Source organism: Lactuca saligna, chromosome 2, assembly GCF_052625555.1.
Source record: "Lactuca saligna cultivar CGN05327 chromosome 2, ASM5262555v1, whole genome shotgun sequence".
Lineage (NCBI taxonomy): Eukaryota > Viridiplantae > Streptophyta > Magnoliopsida > Asterales > Asteraceae > Lactuca > Lactuca saligna.
Window position 1 is genome coordinate 138,089,502 of NC_136418.1, and position 26,166 is coordinate 138,115,667.

At 29.5% G+C, this 26,166-nt stretch overlaps 1 protein-coding gene across 4 annotated transcripts; it reads left to right on the plus strand.

Moving 5' to 3' along the window:
* The first annotated feature begins 750 nt into the window (after positions 1 to 750).
* On the plus strand, positions 751 to 18,777 carry LOC145031767 (protein PIN-LIKES 7-like). 4 transcript variants are annotated; one of them, XM_078980387.1, is made up of 11 exons: positions 751 to 929; positions 14,418 to 14,711; positions 15,176 to 15,255; positions 15,400 to 15,524; positions 17,112 to 17,233; positions 17,379 to 17,594; positions 17,680 to 17,796; positions 18,002 to 18,102; positions 18,190 to 18,242; positions 18,316 to 18,501; positions 18,586 to 18,777. In XM_078980387.1, exons 2-11 carry the CDS (start codon positions 14,577 to 14,579, stop codon positions 18,711 to 18,713), a joined length of 1,263 nt encoding a protein of 420 aa, XP_078836513.1. In that variant the 5' UTR covers positions 751 to 929; positions 14,418 to 14,576; the 3' UTR covers positions 18,714 to 18,777. The 4 variants fall into 4 exon arrangements, with proteins under 4 accessions (XP_078836513.1, XP_078836512.1, XP_078836515.1 ...); XM_078980386.1 differs by having other exon boundaries at positions 14,451 to 14,711; XM_078980389.1 differs by lacking the exon at positions 14,418 to 14,711 and having other exon boundaries at positions 754 to 929.
* The last annotated feature ends 7,389 nt before the right edge of the window (positions 18,778 to 26,166 follow it).

Consider the following 26,166-nt stretch of genomic DNA (forward strand, 5'->3'; position numbering starts at 1 on the left):
AAAGCCAAATTGGCTCGCGTTTGCAGCCCTGCCTGTGCGTGCAAAAGAGAGCATTAGTTTTAATAAGTCTTACAAAGATAGTTAGTCTTTGTAATGATAAACCAATTTCTTTTTCATTCTCTCACTAATGTGGAATGAGTTTTAAACCCACTTAACTCTTTTATTTTTCTTTTCTAATTGTCATACTTTGACAAGTAATTTCTCATTTATTTTTAATCCGTTTTAGACATATATCGAAACGTAGATATTACGGAGAAGAACACGAATATATAAACAATAACTTTGATTATATTTATAGTCCAAAATTTGTGCTAAAAATGGAGAAAATCCATTTTTATAAATTAATTAAATTAATTTTCCAACAATGAATGTATATCCATCAACCTACGAACATTAATCACTGCAATAATTCTCCATATTTGTTTCATTTTATGTACAAATTCCAAATTTAGGAGAATAATGCTATGGTAGGGACTTCATCATCATGAAAGGTGGCGAACATACTTCCTCCTCGGTTCCAGCAACCACGTCACCACCACATGCATCCATCATCATCTTCTTATATGCCACATATTTAATAATAATTGTAAACCAAATATGACATATAAAGGAAAAAAATCTAGTAAGTCGCTTTCGAATTCATGTTGGTCTACTATTCTACTCAATTATATGTCCCATGTATCTGTACATATATGAATTATCGCTCTTTGTCATGTGCAATAATTTATCTACATTCGTCCTATTGTGGTGGCGGTTGATATCAGAATTAATCCACACATACAAACTCCACACACATCACTACTAACACCTCATCCATGATCCACCTACATAACTGCCATCATCGCCTTCATAACATGCACATCGATCTGTGAGTTTGTGTCTATGGAGTATTCACACTGCTCGAGCTAGCACATAACGTTCACATCCAGGTTCTCTCTCTCTCTCTCTCTCTCTCTCTCTCTCTCTCTCTCTCTCTCTCATGTAGGAATGGAGATAAATATGAGGAAAATGTTTTTAAGGCATTTCATTTTGCTATATATGTATGTATGCTGCATGCGTTGGAATTTGTATTCGGTAAACGTAATGATCAAAAAGTTAGAACGGAAGAATCGTTTTTGTTTCTTCTGAATGCAACTCCAAAAAAAACATAATTATAACACGTACATTGATACACTCTGCAAAGAAACGGAGCTAGGGCCCCTTCGTTTTTCACTTGGGTTTGTTTGATGTTATTCATTTGGTTTTATAAATGCTGTAAACGAATAGTATTTTAAATGATTTTTAAACCTTATATTTCTAATATTCTAACTCTGTTTATAGAATTTGAAGTTTTGAATCCTGTTTTATCTTTTTTTTTTTTTTTTTTTTTTTTTTTTTTTTTTTTTTTTTTTTATGAATTTATTATGAGTTTGTTTTATTTATATACAACATCAATTTGGTTAAACGTTTATGTATGTTAACTGAGCAATTGAAATCAGTTTGATTTGGTTTGAAAGCCGATTAGATGAACAGATTAATGGTTCCAGCCAAAACAGAGTTAAGTTGAAATAACAATCTAATTAGTTTACAATAAGACCATCTTTATGGTAATTATATTTTTTAAAAGGTTATAAACTATTTCGAGAATAACGTTTGGTATTTGTTATATTTGAAGTAGCGTTTATGGTCTTGACTTGATTTTTAAATATTTCAAGTGCTATATATATATATATATATATATATATATATATATATATATATATATATATATATATATATATAAGTTTAGGTACCTAACCTCATCAAACTACATTATTTTGCATTAAATTTTTATTACAATCATCCAAGGTTCTTAAACTTTATCCCTAAACTTGATTTACTTCAAAAAATGTTGGAAATTCATCATTATATTTCTCCTACATCCTTTCATTTGTAGCGGTAGGATATGAAACCCATCAGGTGGTATTCGATAGAAAGATGTGATGTAAAAGAAAGATATTGGTGAAAGTTCAAAGATTTTGGAAGTAATCAAGTTATGGGGTTGAAGTTTAAGAACCTTAGGAAATTACAATGTAAATATAATACAATCTAGTATTATGGAATTAGGTACCTAAGCTTATATAAGGTTGTTAGATATATTCACTTTACCCATATATATATATATATATATATATATATATATATATATATATATATATATATATATATATATATATATATGGGCTGGTGATTTGTTTCGCTAAGAGAGGAAGGAGTCATTCCCTTATAACCCACTGAACCTATTGTCACATTAATTTGTCTTTTTTTTTTTCCATCATTTTTCCCAACTCATAACATACGGAGATACTATCTTTCTCAAACCACTCAACTCACTCATTAAAAAAAATACAAAACAAATAAGGTATAATTTTTAAAACACATGGTACAAGAGAAACAGAGAGATAAATTAAAGAGAAATGATGAAGTGAATTAGTGAAATCAGTTAAACAATTCTTTGAAGAGGGAGTAGTACCTAAAGTAACTCTATTGCTAATTAAGATTTTATCTTGATTGTTTGGTATTTTTTTTAATTGAATTGGTTGAATATGTTCAAAAAGATACAGTTTTCGTTAGTTGTGGGTTGAGAAAGATGAAAAAAATAAAAGAGAAAAAATGATGTAACATTGAGTTTAGTGGGTTGGAGGTAATCGATTGATAGAGGTAATTTATCAATTTTCCAATAAATTAATATATTATCCCAAAATAAGAAACAAATAATTTCTTATTAAAAAAATGAAGCCTATAATAATGGAAATGAAATATAAATCACGTTCATTATGGAAACACCTTCTTCTAGATTTTTTGGCGTACATTTTTGACGATATCTGTTCTGATCGGTTATTACAAACTTCTTTACAAAAATCGAATCCATTTGCGATTGTACTTTATCTATTTAAAATTTTAAAGTGAAGTATTTTGGGGATGCAACAATTATTCTAAATCGATGTAATGCTTGTTTTTGGCAAAACTTGAGTAATAATCGACCGGGGTATTCTTACACGGTGGATTAGTATACAAAACTAGATTTTGATGGATTGTAAAAATTAGTAATATGATGGGAAACACATTTAGAAGTTTTTGGTTGGTAGTTAGAAGTGTTTGCATTATATAATGAATCTAGTTTTGGCATTATAAATAGATACCTTGAATTGACTATTTTATTCATTCCTTCGCACCCTTACTTCCATCGATTTTCTTGTAGCATCCTCACACCCTCATCGATTTTATAAATACAAGTTTAATTGACTTGTGATCTTTTCATAAGGATTTCCACCAAAATATATGTATTTTTGGACACTTGTATATAAGAGTAGTTTGATCCTAAAGACGATATGAGATCCAAGGGGAAGAGCCCCTGACATTGTTTATACTTATTTTGTGCCACTCTCCTTAGTGCTACTCTACTTGAGTGGTCTACTTTACTTGAAAGCCCACTCTATGAGTAGCCAAGTTTGTTTGAGCAATATAATATGTTGAGTATCCAAGTCCGCTAAAGCAGCCATTCTACTTAGTAGCGAAGTCCCCTTAAGAAGCCTACTTCATTGAGTAGCAAGTCTTCTTAGCAACCTACTCTGCTAATATGTTGCTGACTATTTTGAAAAATATGAAAACAATTATAACTTCATGATAATCGTTGGTATCTTTCACAAACCATTTTTTCAGTAATCTTAACCCCTTTGTGAGTATAAATAGCTTATATAATCCATACTTTCGTGATCTTTCAGATTTTAACAATCTAAATATACTTTATGTAAATTGATTTCTTTTGTGCCTAAATAAAAATTATTTTGGTCGAGTATTTAAGGAAAGTGAGTCTAAATATTAATTAAAGAAAGTGAACATACAATATCTATAAATAAAATCCAAATTTTGATTACTGTCCGATCCTATTGTTATACCTATTTTTTGTGAAACGTCTTTGAGAATTTTATCAATTTTACTAGATATGGATTAAAACATAGACTAGTTATATATTATTACCATTTAGCAAGTAGTTCACATATACGAATCCTTGTAAGCCTTTCTTATAACTATAATATTGTATCCACATGGAAATATATAAAAGTAAAAGTGTAATGGGGAAGTAGACATTACATTCTCTGAAGCCAAGGATGAAAAACACATGAAATTTGTTAGTCAATTAAAAGTGATCACTATCTACACCAACATCAACATTTAGTAAAACATTTTCTCAAACACACAAGCATATAAGGAAACCCCAATTAAAGAAAGAAGCATGCTTTCATGAACTATTAGAAGCGTTATAATATTTAAAATCTATGGATAATAGCAGCTACAAAAATATCTAGTCTCCTAGTATGTGACGATCACATATCCATGATTCATTATAACTCTTTACTTTTTTTTGAACAGCTAAATATTATTAAGAAACAAACAACTCTAGTAAGACAGTAGAGGAAGAGAAAGAAGAACAGTTACACTAAAATGCCATTGAGAGGATTTTTCAACCACTCAACAAAAAAAAAAAAAAAAATTATTTTTCAAGTTTCTAGATTTAAACCAAGCAAAAGAAAAATCCCTAATAGAATCAAAAATAATATGTTTCTGGTACTTCTTTCCTCCAAAAACCACATCATTTCGGTATCACCATATAACCCAAAACATAGTAATTATAATCAGATCAACCATCCTCTTCTTGGCACAAGAAAGAGATGTGAATCCAGCCCTACAAATATCTGAGAAACCGAAGTCATACTCACACTTTGTTGGTCTATCCATCTGAAAATATTCTTCCATATGTCGACGACCAAGTCTCAAGTTAAAAACAAGTGAGAAATAGTTTCAACATCACCATGAAAAATAGGATAGGTCACCGAAGGAACATCAATTCCTTTATCAACAAGCGCTTGTCTTAAAGGATGCCTGTTTAACATCAATCACCACGTAAAAATGTTTACTTTTCTCAGCGCAAAACAGTTCCATCTAGATTTAGTATTCGAAGTCAGAAGGAAAAAAATCGTCCAGAGCCTTCCTAACATCAAAAACAATGAAGACTCTAGTATTATTCAAGCCTCATTCCCAAGAATCTGCATGAGAAGTAAAAGTAACATTTTGGATCAAATTATTGAATTATGTGGAATTCTAACCCAACCCTAATGTCGCCTCCACTCCCACCGCCAAACACCATCTTCTCTGAGATCCGAGATGAAACAATCTTTACTCATATGAAGCGAGAAGAGACGCGAAAACCTTTGCTTTAAAGGTAGGCTTCCAATCTAAATGTCAAGCCAAAAGCGGATCCAAGAGCCATCTCCAAGAACTCGAACAACCATGTTATGAGGAATAACACCTTTTACATGAAGATCATTTATCGATTTTAAGATCCCAGCCTACACCCTCGAGCCTCAGACCAAAGTCTCACCAAACCGAAACCCATATTGCTATTTATGAACCGAGTTAATGACTTTTACCCATAACAAACCCTTATCCATAAGACATCTCAAATGACATTTTTAAAGAAGGGCATGATTAAAATTCCCAAGACTACCAATACCTAAACCTCCTTTATCTTTAGAAGTCATAACAAGGTCCCATTTCACCAAAGGAATTTTTCTAACATTAGAATTTGAACCCCAAAAAAATCGAGACCTCAAACTCTCAAAGTAGTTTTTAATAGAAATTGGCATTAGGAAAATGGAGAAAAAGTAAATTCCTAAAAACCCCAAAACAGAATTTAAAAGCATAGATCTCGCTCCAATAGAAAGTAACAAAATTTTCCATTTAGCAAGTCTTTCTTGAAAATTATGGATAATCGAGGTCCTCCCAGCAACATCAACCATGTTTTCAGTCATACAAATCCCGAGATAGACAAAAGGAAGTTTACTTGCCTTGCATCCAATTCCATCAGTCAGAAGAGAAATCTCTTCCCCATTAATCCCGAAACCAAACAGATTAGATCTGTATAAATTTATCCGAATGCCCGAAGTCAGATGAAAAAAAATGAAGGATGTGCACCACATTTTCAACATTAACTTCCCATCACCTAAAAAAAGACGTCGTCTACATGAAACAAGTGAGACATGATAATTTTATGATTACCAACCGAAGCTCCTGAAAAAAGATTAGCTTGCATGGCATCTTTAATAGCTACATGCAAGCCTTCTATGGCCGGAATGAAAAGAAATGGAGAAAGAGGATCTCCTTGACAAACACCTCTCTCTAAAAAAAACTCTTTAGTCGGGCTCCCATTATCCAAAATATAAGATCTAGAAGTCTCGAGACAAATGCTAATAAACAAGCGCCATTTATGAGGAAAGCCCATAAATGTCATGATACGATCTAAAAAAGACCAACTTGACTCAAAAGCCTTTTCAAAATCCACTTTAAAAAGCATCAACAATTTTTTTTTCTTTTTATAGAAATCGTCACCCAATCACCATCTTGTTGTACACCTTGAATATGCAAAACCCTTCTTTTCCCATTAAGCATAACATGGTAAAATTTAGAATTTTTGTCTTCTTCGACGCTCCACCTCAATTTTACTTTTGCATCACATCATTCATATTAATAAGATCTTTTACTTTAAGTTGTATCACCAAATTAAACATTTCATTCGTCAAATCTTGAGTACTCCCTCCATCAATAATCTTACCAATATCATTAATTTTCTCAGCAATGTGAGAACTTTCATTTTTCATATAATTTATTATCTCTCCTTTCCAATTTTGAAGAATCTTTTTGAGTCTTTTGAGTTTTTGTTTTAGAAAAATCTGTTTACTCGTGATATTAGTTCCTGGATTTTCCTCCCAAGCCGAGATCGCCAAATCTTGAAAGACATCATGCTCCATCCAAGAATTAAAAGTTTTAAAAGGAATAGGGCCATAATCAAGAACTTCGTCTTCAAAATAATCAATCTATGATCTAAACTGGGAATGCTAATAGTTTCCAAACACAATGAAGGGAAAGTGACTAACACTTCATCAGTAATAAGAAACCTATCTAATTTAGACATTTTGTCTCCGTGTCTAGAGACTAGTAAAAGAGAACCAGCCCATCGGAACATTAGTAAAACCTTCATCCATAATAGAACGATTAAAATCAGCAGCAGAAGACGAACAAACAACAGAACACATCCTTTCAGATTGATTTCTCACGATGTTGAAATCTCCATAAACAATATAAGGGCCAAAGTTCTGATGCATAAACGAGAGAATGTCAATCCAAACCTGTCGTTTTCTAGAAGTATCTTGCGGGGCATAAACATAAATAACATAACACGAAACTGATAAAAACTCCAAACTCCTTCCACCATAAGGAAATGATCAAAACCCCGCATCTTAATCTTCGTAAAAATAGCCATATCCCACAAAGAAATGATACCACCTAATCTACCCCTGGCAGGATAGCTTGAAAAATCAAAATGAAAATTTCCCTCTAGATTCTTGAGCTTCAATAAATCAACAAAAACCATTCTCGATTCTTGAATACCCATAAAAGTAATATCATGCAAAGAACATAACCTCATTATAAGACAACATTCAAAACAGTCTCCAATTCCACATGAATTAAGCGACATTAAATTCATCGATCTGCCATTTTCTATCCCATTCTTTCAAGTAATGCCTCTAGAATTTCCGAACAACCTGTCATATCATGGCCTAAATCAAGACCAATCTCTATCGAACATGTTAACCCATCGATCAAAGAACCTCCATCCATTCCAAAGGAACCTATATATTATAGCTTTTTACTAATCTTTCCAAAAGCAAACATCACTGAGAAAGAGGAAACATGCTTCTCTACATGAAAAGATATACCCTCACATCTAGCCTTCCCAGAAGATGCTATCTCATTATCTGTTTGAAACTTGATCCCATTAAAACCTGGAGGAGCTAATAAGGAATTAGACCCATGTGTATGCACATAAGATTTTTTTAATCCTCTCAAATGAGCGAACTTGTTGAAGTGCAAGCCCATTGTTCGCACCTGACATGATTGGACCTATATTTGAGGAAATTTCTTCATCTTAAGCATCTTTAACAATCACTTTATCTTTTCTAGTTTGGCTAAGAGGGGTTATAGCAGAAGCAACTTCAATTTGCTGACTTTCACAGTCCTTTCCAGTCCCCATAAAGGGACTAACATGTTCGTCATTCCTACCTTCATCATTCGCTTTGATTATTTCTCCCTCCTCACTCCCTTAGTCACTTACATCATCATCTAAATAGTCACACCATTTTTGTTTTTTCTTGTCATTGTCTTCAACATTCTTAACCCAAGAAGATAATTCTCTTACTCTCACTTCATACTTTTTACCATCTACATATACTTCTACCATTTTAGAAATAATATTCTTTTGTTTTGTTTTAACACATAAGCGTCTATTAATCGCACTTTCTTGAATATCGTCATGAATAAATAACAAAACTCCTTATAGACTCGCCACTTTCTTGAAAACACCAGAGGACCATACACATAAAGTTACATGAAGGTAATCCATCAACTTCCAACCACACCATCCTATCCTCCACTATGAAGCTCCTAGTAACTGGTTTGAGGTCAACAAAGTAACACGTATTATCTTGATCCTTTTTAAACTTATCTCATTTCTTCTTTAATTGAAGATCCAACCATATTCATGTTCCACCAACATAATTAATCAAAACCTCATCATAACCCTATTTCTCAAAAATCGTATACAGATTGGGAAAAGCATGAACCTCACGTAAATTCCCAAGAATAATACATGAATAATCATCCATAACTAGTAAATCTTTATCATCAAGAGTCATTGATTTCTTGATAATTGGTTTATTAGACGTCCCCTTAGTGCCATTAAGAGCATCTGCAAAGGATCGGTGGCCCCCATACCCCATTCATGTATTATTGTGTTTCACCCTATCCACCTTAGAAGGTTTTTCAGAAATAGAGGTATGCCTATTAACTTTAAGATCAAAACGTGCGACCGATGCAAAGATATGAAAGTTACCAATCCAAATATCATTTAAAGTACGTACCAATGCATTACAATCTTAAATTCGCACGAATCTAATGAAAGTGAAATGTTTGCCAATCTTAGAGAGCATCTTTGCAAAGTAAACGTTAGCCACCAATGCATGATCATCACACAAATTCCACAAATCCTTGTTTTCAAACGAATTAGGGAAGTTTGTAATATAGATTGTAGTTGTGATATTCTCCAATTTTTAAAATTGGGGTTCGTTTGATTTGTTTTCATTCTGTGATCATCGTCATTCCGATTCATACATTTTCTTTTTCTAGAAAGAGTCCACTCCCATCCATTATTCGTTCGCTTGTCTCTGTCCATGTCTATCATCTTGACTCAAACCAGAGCAGAAATCTGGAAAAGAAACGTCATAATATCCAATATATGTAAAAAATAAGAATATCCAAGAAAAACTTTCAATCCTATTAACCACATATATAGAAAGACCAAAGTCACACACAACAAGTACCAAAATTAGGCAAATGAGTTCTGACACACATGTAAAATCTTCACATGTTGTATACATTCATATCGAACTCCACAAAATCATTCAATTTGAGACTTAGACACTAACAAACAACAATCATAAAATCAAATTATTGAGTTTTTAACGAAACAAAATCACTTCCATACCGGACATTGAAATAAGTTTATTCCCAAATTTCATATACTCATAGGTTCGGCAACACATTCGGTCATTGAGTTCCTAAGAATTCTAACCCATTACGTATAGAGACTAGGCATTCACTGAACACAATTACAATATTTCAAAGATCAAAATAGGAGATTCGTCGATCAAGGCCCATTAGCATTTCCGTTGATGAGGCAAAAATTGATTTTGCATTATCCTCATGTAAATTGTGAATATATATGTATGTTGAAGCAGGTTTAGAGCTTCAACACAAAATTTGAAGGACCGAAAATATAATATGTATAAGGATCCGTAAGCAGGGGGCTACAACCAAAATTTTATATTTTTTGGTTTAATATGTATAAAATTAAAGTATCGGAGCCTATTTGTAACAAAAAAAAATCAATAGAGGCCACAGCTCCCCCTCGTCTTAATAAAGCTCCGCCCATGTGTTGAAAAACATGGGGCCATAGCCTCCCATTGCCGTTTAAGGGTTCTGTCATTGCTTTTTTATGTTAGTGTAAGCATGTTACTATATACAATAAACAATATACTAATAAAAATTCAATATTAAATAAGTTCGATCCATAAAACATATTTCTAAATTCTCTATATCGATTATATATATAGCCTCAACGATGGTAGCCTTATTATTAAAGTGAATAAAAATTCAAAGTTTGTGTCTGAAATATTAGTAGCCTTAATGATTTTGCTCTGGCATGATGGGCCTAAAACTAATTTGGTATTGACCCTCTAATAAAAAATAAAAAAGATAGTGTACATGTTTCATCTAATTACACATGTACGTTGTCCTAAAGTAACCTGCCACGTGTAATTATGGATGTGTATCAACCTACAAGCATTAATCACTACGAATTCCCCAATTATTTCATTTTACCAACGAATTTTAAATTTAAGACAATAATGCCATGGTAGGGACATTATCATCATAAAAAAGTTGCGAACTCTAACTGGGTCAATAATGAATATAATGCTTCCTCATCGGGCAACTTCCGCAACAGCATAATGCACCCAAGGCCCAAACCGAATTATTCCCTTTGGTGGGTCCTAAACCAGATGCAGACTCCGAGTGTTGCCTCAAGCAATTCGTAATTTCGTACCACATTTTTTTCAGTTTTTCTGGTTCAGTTGTTCCCATACTAAGATAAAGAACAAAATTGAGTGGCTAAGAACTGAAATTATCGTGGTTTATCATACTTACTAAAGACTGACTTAAATTGTTTTAAAAATGAGTTTTACTCAGCTTAAAGTTATTTTTAAAAGATAGTAAACAATATTATATGAGCGGTCCATGTCAACTATTCCAACACTTATTTGGAAGGTTAATTACAGAACACTAATAATAATATTTTAGGTGTATCAGGATTTGAAACCTAAAAAATCTATATGAAATTCAAATCTTCAACCATTAGGCTCTCATCTCAAAAGAATAGTTTAACTGTTTAAGTTTACATAATAATGGACTTTTAATTTAAGAGTTTTATTATAGGGAAAACTACAATAAAGTTCCTACATATTGGTCTTATAATCGATTTAGTTCTTATATATTTTTTTATTCAATTAAATCCTAAATACCGGTAACCGTATTCAATTTAACCCTTTGATTCGGTCAACAGGTTATTAAACTTTCAAAAATTATATTTTTAGCCCAAATTTCAAAATTTAATACAAATTTGGTCAAAATTTTATACTTTCGTCCAGATTTTAAAATTTATTACAAATTTGGTCCAAAATTTATCCTTTTTACCCAAATTTTAGAATTGGATTATGGATTCATCCTAACTTTAGTTTTCTTTACAACATTTTTTCTCAAAGAATTGTTTCTAATATGTTTTTTCAATATAAAATCATATTTATATAAAAAAAAAAACGTTTTTCACTTAAAAATATTATATTTTCTATATAAAAACTTTTTAAAAAAAAGTTTTTATATATGAAATATTTAGTTATAAAATTAAATATTTATTAAGAATATATAAATATATACAAATCGGTTTTTCTAAAAAATGTATACAAACACCTATTATATATATATATATATATATATATATATATATATATATATATATATATATATATATATATATATATATATATATATAATCGTATTTGTATACATTTTATAAAATGTATGCAAACACGATTTTATAAAATATATAGAAACACGTATTATATAAAAATTTATTCAAACACGTTTTTATAAGATGTATACAAACACGATTTTATAAAATGTCTACAAACACGTATTATATATATATATATATATATATATATATATATATATATATATATATATATATATATAAAGGTGATACGCATTTGTATACATTTTTTTTGTAAAATACGTTTTTGTATACATTTTTTTATAAAAATGGATTTTTATATATTTATATACTTAATATATATATATATATATATATATATATATATATATATATATATATATATATATATATATATATATATATATATATATATATGTTTATAACTAGATATTTCATATACAAAAAGCTTTTAAAAAAAGTTTTTATATAGAAAATATAAGTTTTTTAAATGAAAATATGTTTTTTTGTGTATTAATATGATTTTATAAAGAAAATACATATTAGGAACAATTCTTTGAGAAAAAAAGTTGTAAAGAAAACTAAAGTTAAGACGAATTCATAATAAAATTCTAAAATTTGGGGAAAAAATGGTATAGTTTGGACCAAATTTGTAACAAAATTTAAAATCTGGATCAAACGTGTAAATTTTGGACCAAATTTTTGATAAATTTTGAAATATGGGCCAAAAATGTAATTTTTGAAAGTTGGATGACATGTTGACCGGATCAAAGGGTTAAATTGAATACGATTACCGGTATTTGGGATTTAATTGAATAAAAAAAATATATAGGGACTAAATCGATTACAAGACCAATATGTAAGGACTTTATTGCAGTTTTCCCTTTATTATATACATAGAAGTCTATACTATAGGTTTACTTTTTTTCATCTCTCTTTCTAATAATGGTTAAAAAAAAATTATATTTCGATAAACTATCATAACTATAATAAGTATAATACAAATAAATAAGTATTTAAAAAATTATATTTTTGTAAAAAGTCTTATATAATAGAAGGTGATGTTAATGTAATTTGATTCAAAGGACTTCGCCATTCTTTATATATATATATATATATATATATATATATATATATATATATATATATATATATATATATATATATATATATAGAGAGAGAGAGAGAGAGGTTAAAATGTAGATTGATATCTATTGTACGGACGTGTGGACAATGTTATTCTGTGAGAATGACAAAGAAAATATGTTTTTTGATAATCTGAATATGTTTGATCTTACATAACTATTGTCATTATCACACATTTTCACTAATTAAATCGTCTATAAGGTTGTTATAGAATTTATTATTATTATTATTCTCATTCTGTCAGAATATTTATTGAATCAAAATGTATGAAAAACAATGCATGAAAACAAAAATGAATAAGAATTAATGAAAATGCATGGAAGTGACAAGAATTGTGTGAGGTTGAATGTATTCATATTACTAAACAAGTTATTAACTTAGTAATTCTCATAGAATAACACTATCTACACGTCCACACAATACTTGTTCATTCACTTTATAACCAAGCATTATATATATATATATATATATATATATATATATATATATATATATATATATATATATATATATATATATATATATATATATATATATATATATATATATATATATATATGAAAGAGAGAAAATAATTACTTTGTAGAAAAACAATATAATCATTAGCTAATAAATAATTAACTATGATGTATTTGCTGTCTATCTAGATAGGTATTTATGTGTTGGAAAACTAAACTGATGTCTGAAAAACTCTTAATTTAAAAATATTAAATAGTTGGACATATTATGATTACAGAAATCTATGATATAATAGTTGTAAACAATAATACCTAGAAACTCGTAAGACCATATGATATATTTATCATGAAATGGTTTGTGGTCTATGTGGCCATTAACCACAAATATTAACACCATCACATGTGTTTGTGGTGGTTAGTGGTGGAGCAATTTCGTTGTCAATTGTGGTGAACACGGATCACCACATCTAATCAATTTGTTTTTCTCTCTATTTCTCAGCATTTTAGTGGTTGAATGTTGTGATGAGTTGGTACCCATTACTCTAGTGTTTAGTGGTTAGTATAACGGATGACCTAATAAATGACGTAATGAGGATGTAGAGATGTACATTCATACTTCCATTTAAAGGTAGAAACATCGATTAATATTTTGAAGATCAATGTCACACTCAATGAATTTATGATTTTTGTATTCGATATCATATCCAATAATGTTATACCATATGTTTACCACAACATCCTCGTTGTTTCATGATGTTTTTGGACATGATATTCTTAAAGGATATGTATTAATCGTTCTAGAAAATAAATAAAATTCGTAAGAAAATTTTAAATGCTACAGAGAATCAAATGTGTGTTTATTTTAACCACGAACAATGATATCGAGTTGTTATTATCATTTAAATAATCATGCTATAGAACATAGAAGCAAAATTCACATGTTCCACTTCAGTTTGGAGAGTTGATGTTAACCTTCGTTGAGGAATGGAGGGAGAGGAATGGTGTTTTGGTCCTTCATTAAGTGTTTCTTGTATCATTTTTTCCATTTAGTGTTTCTTTAAATTTTCAAGTCACTCTCTTATTATTTTGTTTGAAATCTTCATGAATTTAAGCTCGCGTTGGCTTCATGGTCCAACATTTTCCAGGATCTTTCGTTGATTAGCAACACCCTTGTATAATATAAAAAGAAAAAGGTAGACACAAAGAAAGGAGAAATTGAAAAAAGTTGCATCAGAAACATTTTTAGAACCACCATTTTTAGAGGGAGAGAAATGGGGTTTTGGTCATTGTTTGAGGTGGCATCAATGCCGATTTTGGAGGTATTGCTAGTGAGTGTAATTGGAGCAATCATGGCTACCAATTACTTCAATGTTCTCTCTGGTGATGCCCGCAAGTCACTAAATAAGGTGAGTGCCTGAAAACTTTGACATGTTAAAACTACTACTTCTTACCGATCAAATACACAATTTGAGTTTGTATTACTTTATTTGTTATTTGTTATTTTTAAGGACATCCTGATTGCATTGAACTTTATAGAGTTCAATGGATTACCGCATTATTTTTCTATATTCCTTACAACTCAATCATTTTTCATACAATGCATTGAACTCTATAAAGTTCAACACAAAGTTACAAAAGATAATTTATAGTATGCATTTAAGATTATAAAATTTCCTTTTTTGCATTGAAGAATTCAATCACCATTGAACTACAAATCCATTGAATGACAAGATGACATCTCATTATGATAGAGTTTCATCCATTGAATGACAACTAGACTTGTCACCTCGTTCAACCCTTCCATTGAACTCATCATTATGGATTCTCTAAGTTTCAACCAATCGGTTTAATAGAATGTAACGTTTTGTAGATTGTTTTCGTGGCATTTACTCCCTCACTTATCTTTGCTAGTCTTGCAAAAACCGTCAACCTTGAAGACATTATCTCTTGGTAAGAACTTATATGGTTGTGCATGTGTGTATGCGCGCACAAACATACATAAAGATGATTTGATGTCATTAGTATTCATTTTACACGACAAATATACTAATTAATACTTGTTATGGTGATAACATAATATCTCAAATTATGTAGGTGGTTTATGCCGTTAAATATTGGAATGACATTTATTGTTGGAGGGACATTGGGGTGGATAGCAGCAAAACTAATTAAACCAAAACCACACTTGGAGGGCCTACTGATTGCTATGTGCTCTACAGGTACTTATATTTGTCATTTGTTTATATATGAAGGTAGATTTTAAAAAAAACTTTTTTTATTGAGATTTTCTAATATATACTTTAAAAATACATATAAGAAATATTAATTGAACTATGAAATTTTCTAATAAGTGTCCTAAGAACATATATAAGAAACATTAATTGAACTATTAATTATAATAAACATTATAATAATTAAATGTGATAAACATTAATTATGTGTAATTATCATCATTAAATGTAAAATATATTAATTATAAATAATATTATTTGTAATTAATATTTAATCTAATATAATTATGGTAATATTACTGAAAATTAGCATTTCAATTAATATTTATTATATGTACCATCAGACATATTAGAATTTAGAAAATCTTTTTCATTTTATCAGATTTTGTGAAACTTCATTACCCATTTTTTAAATTTTATATAAAAAACATTTTTTTTGAAAAGTCATTGCCTTTATTTGCAACATGTTCTCTTTATTATCATCCATATATCCTTTATGAAATCACCTACCATTTTTTTATGGCTTATTCATGACGAGAGAGACTTACTTACATTTACGTTGCCCATGACTCCATTAGTGTCTATACATGTCCATCGTAAGAAAATTGTGTTTCGTACCTTGTGTTAAGAGGACTCGCGGAATAAGCAATAAATTACAACCCCATTTCCTAGGAAATGGATATGTAGTGGGATTAGGATATTGACATGTAACTCATCGGCAAACATCACTTCGAAGGATTATCAGTAACAACAATAATAAAATATTAATTAAACATGATTTTCAAAAATTATCTACATAACAACATTCAATCCGGGACATTCGAAAGACAAAAATATTTTAATTAGTCTGAAGTTGGAAGCCACCAAGCTAATCAACCGACTAAAGCTAATATCATAGGTTAAGTTCACACCATAACATGTGTAGTTTGATGCCACATATTGTATAATGTCGTTGATTTGCTCCCATCGCCCTCCACTACAAACAGTGCTTAAAAAAACTTATTATATGAACTCATTTTAAATAACAAAATTGTATATTGAGATACAGATAAATAGTAATACCCTAAACCCACATAAATAATTTTTCTTTTTTTGAATTCACGTCTGACATATGAATATGGAATTAAGGACTTTCCGAAATGTCTCTTATGTCGATCCAAAATGCCATATTTAGATCATGTTATGTCATGTCTCACTGATTTCTAAGTAGTCAAGAATGCAGTGTTTCAGAATAGATAATCATTTTTTCCGTTCTATATAAAGTTAATCATTTCAGAATATTCCTTCATTTCTAATGTTCATCTTTGTGAATATCTCTTCTTTTAATATTTTCATATAACATATCAATAATATGAAAATTCTCTTTAATATTTCCAAATTTGCTACCAAGTGAACTTTTACTAAACATTTTTGCAATGAGACTTTCGGCGATAGACACATGCCAAGATTCTCTAGAGTTATCAAATTCAAACATGCTTTTAAATCATAATGGAAATAACCTTGAAATTTGTGTTTCTTCGTTTTCTCAAAATTATAAGGGTTTTTTATATTGTTATTATTTTTTTTACACGTTAGGAAACCTAGGAAACATTCTATTGATAATTGTCCCTGCAATCTGCACCGAAGCTGGAAGCCCATTTGGAGAACATAGTATCTGCAAGTCAAAAGGATTTGCATATTCATCATTCTCCCTAGCGGTGAGTTAGCTTTTAACTTGTTCATTTAATTTAACTCAATTTTGTTTCATCCTCTATAAGCTACATCAACAATTATATTGTTTCGTATTGTGATGATGTTTAGATTTCACAATTATTGGATCCTAATTCAAAAATTATGATACAGTTGGGCAGCTTCTACATTTGGACATACACTTTCCAATTGATAAAAAACTCAAGTTTAAGGTATTTGAAAGAGGTCGAAGACCAATCACAACAGGAACCCAACAAAGACATGAATGCAACTGAAAAAACATGTCTTCTAAGTGTAGAAAGCCAAGAATATATCGATTTAGTTGTTCCATTATCATACCCGACTAGTGATAAAAAACAAATCCAACTTGTAAGCATGTACAGTTCATGTAACTTATATATTGATAGATATATTATATTATACAGTTAATCTCATTATCCATTGATATGTGCAGACTATACACGAAGGATCTGTAAGCAGTGATGATAAAAAAGAAGAATCCTCATGTAAACTAGCAGAAATACTCCACAAATTCTTGGAGGAACTGCTGTCTCCTCCAAACATTGGTTCTGTAAGTGTTATGAATTAAGCATCCACTTACTATACACTAGTATTCTTGACACATATAATATAATCTAATAATCGTGTGTGTGTATATATATATATATATATATATATATATATATATATATATATATATATATATATATATATATATATATATATATATATATATATATATATATATATATATATATATATATATATGTCCTCAGATTTTAGGAATGATTTTTGGGGCGACCCCATGGCTGAAAAAGCTTGTGATGGGGGTTGATTCTCCTTTACGAGTTATCCAAGATTCTGTCACACTACTTGGGTATGTTTATCCGATTATAGTTTTTTTAAGAAGCACTATTTTGGATTGGCATCTATCTTAACAACATTTTCTTACTTTGTTATATAGTGATGGAACCTTACCTTGTATCACTCTTATACTAGGAGGCAATCTAATACAAGGTAAAACCTAAACAATCATAGAAACACTTGGTCACTTATAATTAATTTATATTCTTGACAAAATTTATTACAGGTTTAAAGAGAGCAAGCATCAGGCCTAATATCATTATTACAATCATCTGTATACGATATGTTATTTCTCCCATTGTTGGAATCTTTGTGATCAAAGCAGCTGATAGTCTACAACTACTTCCTGCAGACCCTCTCTTTAGTTTCCTATTATTGATTCAGTACACCCTGCCACCTGCCATGAATATCAGTAAGTAATTCTTGTTTTAATGTAAATTAAAATGAATTAATGAATTTGGATAGAGAATTAAGATTATAAATTATTTGGATGCAGGTACAATGACACAATTGTTCAGTGTGGGGCAAGAGGAATGTTCGGTGCTTATGATGTGGACTTACTTAGTAGCCACATTTGCACTTACCGGATGGGCGACTGTGTTCATGTGGATCTTGACATCATGATGTTTTGCTTGTGTTTGCAGATATTGTGTGATATTGTTGTGTATATCTTTATATATATATATATATATATATATATATATATATATATATATATATATATATATATATATATATATATATATATATAAGTTTGTATCTATAGTGTTTCAAAAAACACATGTGTACATCCTTGTATAAGTTTTTATTTGTAAATTTGAAGTTTTGATAAGAGTGAAGTTAAAAGGTCTACTAAGGTTACTTGAGTTAGCAGTCAAGTGGGGATACCATGTGCTTATTCTTAAAAATATAATATCAAGCATTAGGCAACATTTCCTTTTAAAATCTTATTAACGTACACATAAAAGTAACCCACAAGACTGAATAAAAAATACACACATCACCATATACTGATAACCTAAGTAGCAAACACATATTCTGAGGAAGATGTACAAGAATTAAGCGATCCAATAAAAGAAAGGGGTTAAAAAATTACATCAAACCGTAGGCGTGAACTTGTACAATGTGTAAATAAATAAACAATAATCTTATATATATATATATATATATATATATATATATATATATATATATATATATATATATATATATATATATATATATATATATATATATATATATATATATATATATATATACATACATACTAGTAGTGTACCCGCGCGATGCAGCGACGGAGAATAATTTTTTCGGGGAGTTGTTTCTTTTCGACGATTATTTTCTTTTTGACATGTTTTGTATCAGCGATTGCGTTCTTTTAGGCACATTGTTTTGTTTCATATATTACGTTCTTTTTGCCGAATATATTCTTTTCGTTTCGCCGATTAAGTTTTTTTTTTTTCGGTGAGTTCTTTCATCCATCTCTTTTTGTTATTTCTCATTAGTTTTTTACAAGTTTTTTTGTTATTTCTCATTAGTTTGCCGAATAATAGTATGAGTTTCTATTACAACAACGATATTTTGGCAAACTGTTTTTGGTTAAATTAAATGTATGTTTTTGTGTTAGGTTAAAAGAAATTATGTTGGATTAAAAGAAAGGTTCATTATAGTTTTTGTTAAATCATAGTTTTGTATATAAACTATATTAATCGTAGTAATCAAGTGTCTAATTAAAGTTTGAATATTGTTAGAAATTTGTCATAACAGATAAAAAAAATAGTATTAATATTGTTATTAATTAATATTGTTAATAATGATATAGAAAATATATAAAACTATCAATTTGTTATTCTAATAATTTTAGTTTTTTATAATTAAAATAATTTATGACAACCAAATTACTAAAGGTGAAACTGATTTACGATATTTTATAATGAATTCGATACATATTTTGTTAGGCTATATAATAAATGAATCTCTATATCATCCGAGCTCAACAATTTACCAAATAAAATGCAAAATTTTAGAACATCAAACAAAGAAATTCCTAAAAAAATCCAAAATTATGTTGTTCTATCCAAAACATGTAAAAAGACATTAAAAAGCCAAAATTATGTTCTCTTTCAAAAACTAATATCTAAGTAAACGATAAGAGTAATATAAGCATAGATGAGAATAATATAAACATGTCACATGATTAGAGGTACATAATGTAAAATGAAATTGGCATAAAGATACAAAAAATACTGATGTAATACAAATACAAACTCGCTAGATGATTTAAAATATGGAAATAATAAAACATATAGTTTATTACATTTATGATTTGTCACATATATACAAAACAATTAAAGATATAATTATTGCATCTATGATCTAAGATATTATAAATTTCTAGATCATGTACTTACTAATATATTTTGTACTTACTATTTTATTATTGTTCCTATATTTATATTATTAATATATTCGTGATTTTACTTTATTTCTAGATTATTTTGTAATCGCTTTTTATTTTGAATATGTTAACAAAATCTTTTACTTTATTATTAACGACAACTTTCAATATATTTCTAACCGTTTCTTTTCATATTTTTAATGATATTATCTCTAATATTCTTAAAATATATCATTGAAAACCAAGATTCTAAAAAGCTCGTCATGCCTCTGCTATGGCTTCAAGGCTTGCACCTGCCGCCAACTTTGCTAAAACGCCGCCTTAACTCATATATGTGTATAAAAATAAATAATAGTTGAAAATACATATAAAAATATTAATTATATAGAAAATTGTCGCCTTAAGTCACGTCTTACAAATGCTGTGACTCACCAAGGCTCGGAAAAACTTGAGGTTTGACATTACCGCCAAGTCACGCCTTACGTTATTTATAACTTTGTTGAAAACTGAATGATATCTTTTATTATATTGCCCTCAACATTATTTAGTTTTTTTCTATCCATTATTTGATATACATGCATTATTTAGGATTTTTTTTTACTATCACATTATTTGATATACAACAGGTATTATTTCATCTTTTAGACCATATTATTGTTTTACTTTCTCTATTAAATTTTAAAAACCAGGTTTGGTAGTCATCTGTTTTAGCTGCTTCTTATTTTATAAAAATTTAGGAATGTATCTGCTTTTTTATTTGATAAAAATTTAGGTATGTAACGTATCTCCCTATTTCTTAATAAACATATGCAATTGAGTATATAATATTAAAATTTATTTATATATGTAATATAAAAAGAATATGTTATAGGGGATTTTTGTTATAGTAGCTATAAATTTAAAAAAAAATGTTTTTTTTTGTTCTTTAAAATCCAACTTTACTAATCTACATAAAACCATTTTGTTGAATAAAAGTTGATTTTTTTTCTTCCAACCTAAAAATCCAGCATGCATATAATAGTATTTAATATTAATTTTTAATACAATATATTTTTTTCAAAATGTTATTACTTCAAGTTACATTCGTTATATGTATTTAAGGATATGTTAAAAGAATCGCATACATTCATAGATCATGAAAATCATAATTGTCACGTTTACTTAATCAAAATCTATAAGATTTCAAGATTTGATATATCCATCAACAAAAAGACAAAATAAAACGTTATATTTTGATTGACCATCTACTTCGACTTCACTTTTATATATAAGCTTATTTAGTCTGTTTTTCTCCTTTTAAAAACTACAAATCACAAATATTAAACACATAGATTAACAAAGATACACGCTAAATATTATATATATATATATATATATATATATATATATATATATATATATATATATATATATATATCATAAATTTCATATTTTTTTGCAAAAATAATACATGAGTACCAAAATATACAAAGATTAGTGAATGGAAATCAAGAAACAAATATATTTTTATAGATCCAATTTTTTAGATTTGTATGACATGAACACATGAAGATTTATAAAAACAAAAAACCATAATAAAATATCAAAAACTCAACAGGTTTATAAATGGGCATGTTATTGCTACATACACAGAGATTCAGACAAACAGATATATACACACTTACAGATATAAAGCACACACATACACATTTACACTGATCATAAAAACCTTACCATCACTCTTATTTACCCCATCAACGAATAGATCCATCAAAAAACGTACATTAGAGGGAAAAAAGTTAAACGAACAACAGTAGACAAAGACCAGGCAAGGAAGTGTAGAGAACAGAGAGGAGGGGACGACAACTTCTTTACACCTTTTTTCTGGCTCAACGTTATTTGTTACTTCAAATAATAGAACCAAAAAAAAGGGGCAGAAGGGGAGAGGCGGCGTCAAACGGAAGACGATATATATAGCGAGTTGGCAGTATAATTTTATATAATGATTCGTAATGTTTCGAAAACTTTTTTATTATTCCGCTGGCGAGTCGGCATTACAATGGCCCGGTTTATTGGAGATGAGGGCTGATGGGGTGCTGGTGGCTGACGGGGGAGACGACAGAAAACTATAGTGGAGACGAAGGAGGTACATTATGGCGGAGGCAGTAGCGATTTATGAAGTTTTAGGGTTTTGGTGAAGGTTGAAATATAAAGATAGAGTCGGGTAGGAAGAGGGAAAGTGAATGGTTGTTAAATTTATAGTGTGTGTTTGTGTTTTCGTTTTGAGTGGCTGAAGCTTCAAAAGATAGGTAAACTTAAGCTATTGAATTTGATTGGCTGATTTTTGATCACTTGGATCACCACATTAATACATCCATACCGTCCAACATAAATTCAATGGATTAGATTTGTTCTCCTTGATTTTTAGGATAATAGTCTTAAAATTGTGAAGGGCCCACACTTATGTATGCTTTATAAGGGTTATAGATATATAACATATTAATCATATCTTGAATTTTAAAAGGTATAAGTTACAAAACTTTTTATACAAATCAATTATGCATAAATAAATTCATTAATATTTACCAAAAGTTTGAAAACTTAAATTAAGTAAAGTAATTAAGCAACTAAAGTTGCAGCAAAACGAAAATATTAAAATATTAAATTTATATATATAAAATAATTTATATTTCTTAAATTGATTAAACACGAATATTAATTAATTTGCATCATTAGTATAACCATATATATTTTATTTAAAAATAGTAATTGTTTATTACATAATAACTAATAGTAAAATCTAATAATTACTTTTCTTAATAAATTATTCGCCAAAAAAATTATTTATCTCCGCCGTTTTGCATTGGCACACATCTAGTGTGTGTGTGTGTCTATATATATATATATATATATATATATATATATATATATATATATATATATATATATATATATATATATATATATATATATATATATTGATTAAAGACCAATCACTTTATTTATTTTAAGAAGATGATTAATAAATATTATTGAATTAAAAATAATTGAAAAATACCATCTAATTTCCCTATAAATGTATTTTTGTCTATTAACATAAATTCAAAAAAAGGAAAATTATAGATTTTATTGAATAATAATTTTCCTAACTTTAAAAATCTGATTTTTTTGAATAATAATTCTATTAATTTACACATTCTAAAAGAACGTGTTTATGATTATTTTGAAAAACAGATTATCATTTGACAAAATACTCATATATTATTAATATTAATTATTAAAGAATACATATTTTATAAGAAATGAATTTTAATATTTTAGAATTAGAATCAGTAATTACATTCATTCTTAAAGAATCAATTGTGCACATAAATCACAATTATGAAAAAAAAAAAGACAACTAACAATGGTTAACAACTATATTTATTATTAAAGATTAGAAAAGAGAATGTTTTAAAATCAAATAAAAATATTGAAATCTAAGTGAAACACTACTACATTATGAGAGAATATTGTTGTTAATCCATTTCATTCAAAGTCTTTCTCTTATATGTGTTTGTGTGTTCTTGAACTTAATTCCAAGTCTTTCTCTTGCCAGAGTGATTCTGTAATATTCTGAAAAAATAATTCTGAAAGTATTCTCCCAGAATAGTCTTTGAGTATTCATATAGAGTTCATATTATCAAGAATATATACAAGGAACAAAACATGTAAAATATAAATGCATGAAAAGACCATGTTAACACAAAAGGTGCCTAATGATTTTAGTTGTTGACATTTAGATAAGGGTCTTTAATCCATAGCAACAAAAGTCATGATATTATATGAGGGTGTCCGAATACTTATACTCACAGAATTCATCACCATCAAGAAATGTGCCATAAAAAGGTGAATTTTATGCATTTTCAATGTACCTGTGATTAGGTACGTTTTTAGTATCAGTAAACCAGGCCACAAAAATTCATTCAAGAGTAGTTGCTACAAATTTAATAGTCTATTTCATATAGACTTCCTTATGGATAGTTATCAGAACACTAAAGGAGTCGAATCATGATACCCTTGGAAACTGGTATAACTTAGCTCAAATAACACTCGTGTAATACCCACTTCTATAGAATACGCTTCAGGAACATTGTCTAATTCAAGTATGCAATGCATGTGGTGAAATGGGACATTTCAAGAGAGACTGTCCAATAGAGATAAATGATGAAGGAGAAGGAGGAGTTAACGATAATACATAAAAAAATAAAGAGGAACATCCCCCCCCCCCTTTTTTTTGAGATTTTGGTGCATCTTCTAAATAAAATTGTAACACCTCGATTCTCAGGTATTAAATTATGTATGAATCCTTTTTGGACTTTGGGTCTACTCGACGAGTTGGTCGCCCTACTCATCGAGTAGTAGCGGGATGGTCCACACGTTTTAGGAACGTACTCGCCAAGTCCAACAAGGGACTCAACGAGTAGGAGCTGGTAGTGGAAACCCTAAGTTTCGGGGTATTGTACCCTATTTAAGGGATCATTGGCCTCCCCACCCCCCAGCCTCCCCTTTACAGCCTCTTGCCTCTATTTAACCAAAATTCGTGTGTATTTTTGGAGAGTTTACGCTTGGAGGAAGGATTTTGGTGAAGGAAACACTTGGGGAAACAAGCTAATTGAAGCAAGAGTTCGTGGGATTCAAGATCTGTATTAGTAAGCACTCTTATTAAGGTACTAAACTGTTTTCCTTGGTTCATTTTCACCTAAACCTTCTTTTGCATGAGTTTTAAGAAAGGTTTCTTGTGCTTAAGCCAAGATCTGAAGTTGTAACTTCAAATCTGGACTCCCCTTGGCCTCTATATTCATAAAGTCATCAGCTTTTCTTAGTATGAGCCTTCCCTCAAGTGTGTAATTTCATTGCAAGCCTAGTTTTGTCATTTTAGGGTCTTAAATGCCTTGCATGCACGTAAATTTTGCAACATTACATGATAAGCATGCCTAAGGAATAACCGCATAATGCACTATCACTCTAAAAATTATTTCTTTCAAACCGGCCTAAAATTTGTTTCTCTAAAGAGTTCCGACGTTTTCGTTCTTCATGGATTAGTGTAGTCCTCACCATACCAATTTCATGTGCTCTAAAAATCTTTCGTTGTAACCGACCGACTAACGTAACACTCTTCATTCATAACGACAAACCCGCCATAGACCTCAGAATCATCTCTCACATTCAAAACTGAAAGCACTAGAAAGTACATGTAGAACGCACTATCGAATAACCGCAGAATGCACTATCACTCTAAAAATTATTTCTTTCAAATCGGCCTAAAATTTGTTTCTCTAAAGAGTTCCGACGTTTTCATTCTTCATGGATTGGTGTGGTCCTCACCATACCAATTTCATGTGCTCTGAAAATCTTTCGTCGTAACCGAATGACTAACGTAACACTCTTCATTCATAACGAAAAACCCGACATAGACCTCAGAATCATCTCTCGCAGTCAAAACTATGAAGTACTCAGGCGAAGACCACTTTACCCTTCGAAACCTCCCGAAGCATCCTCAATAGACTATTCAAAAATATCGCTTACGCAGTAAGTCAAGTTCTAGCGCATAGATTAGGTACGAATACGGATCACCTATCATTATTAAGTGTATACGCGAGGGTGGTATATAATTATGATTATGTGGATTTAGTATGTGTGTTTCCGCCCTATCTTCTA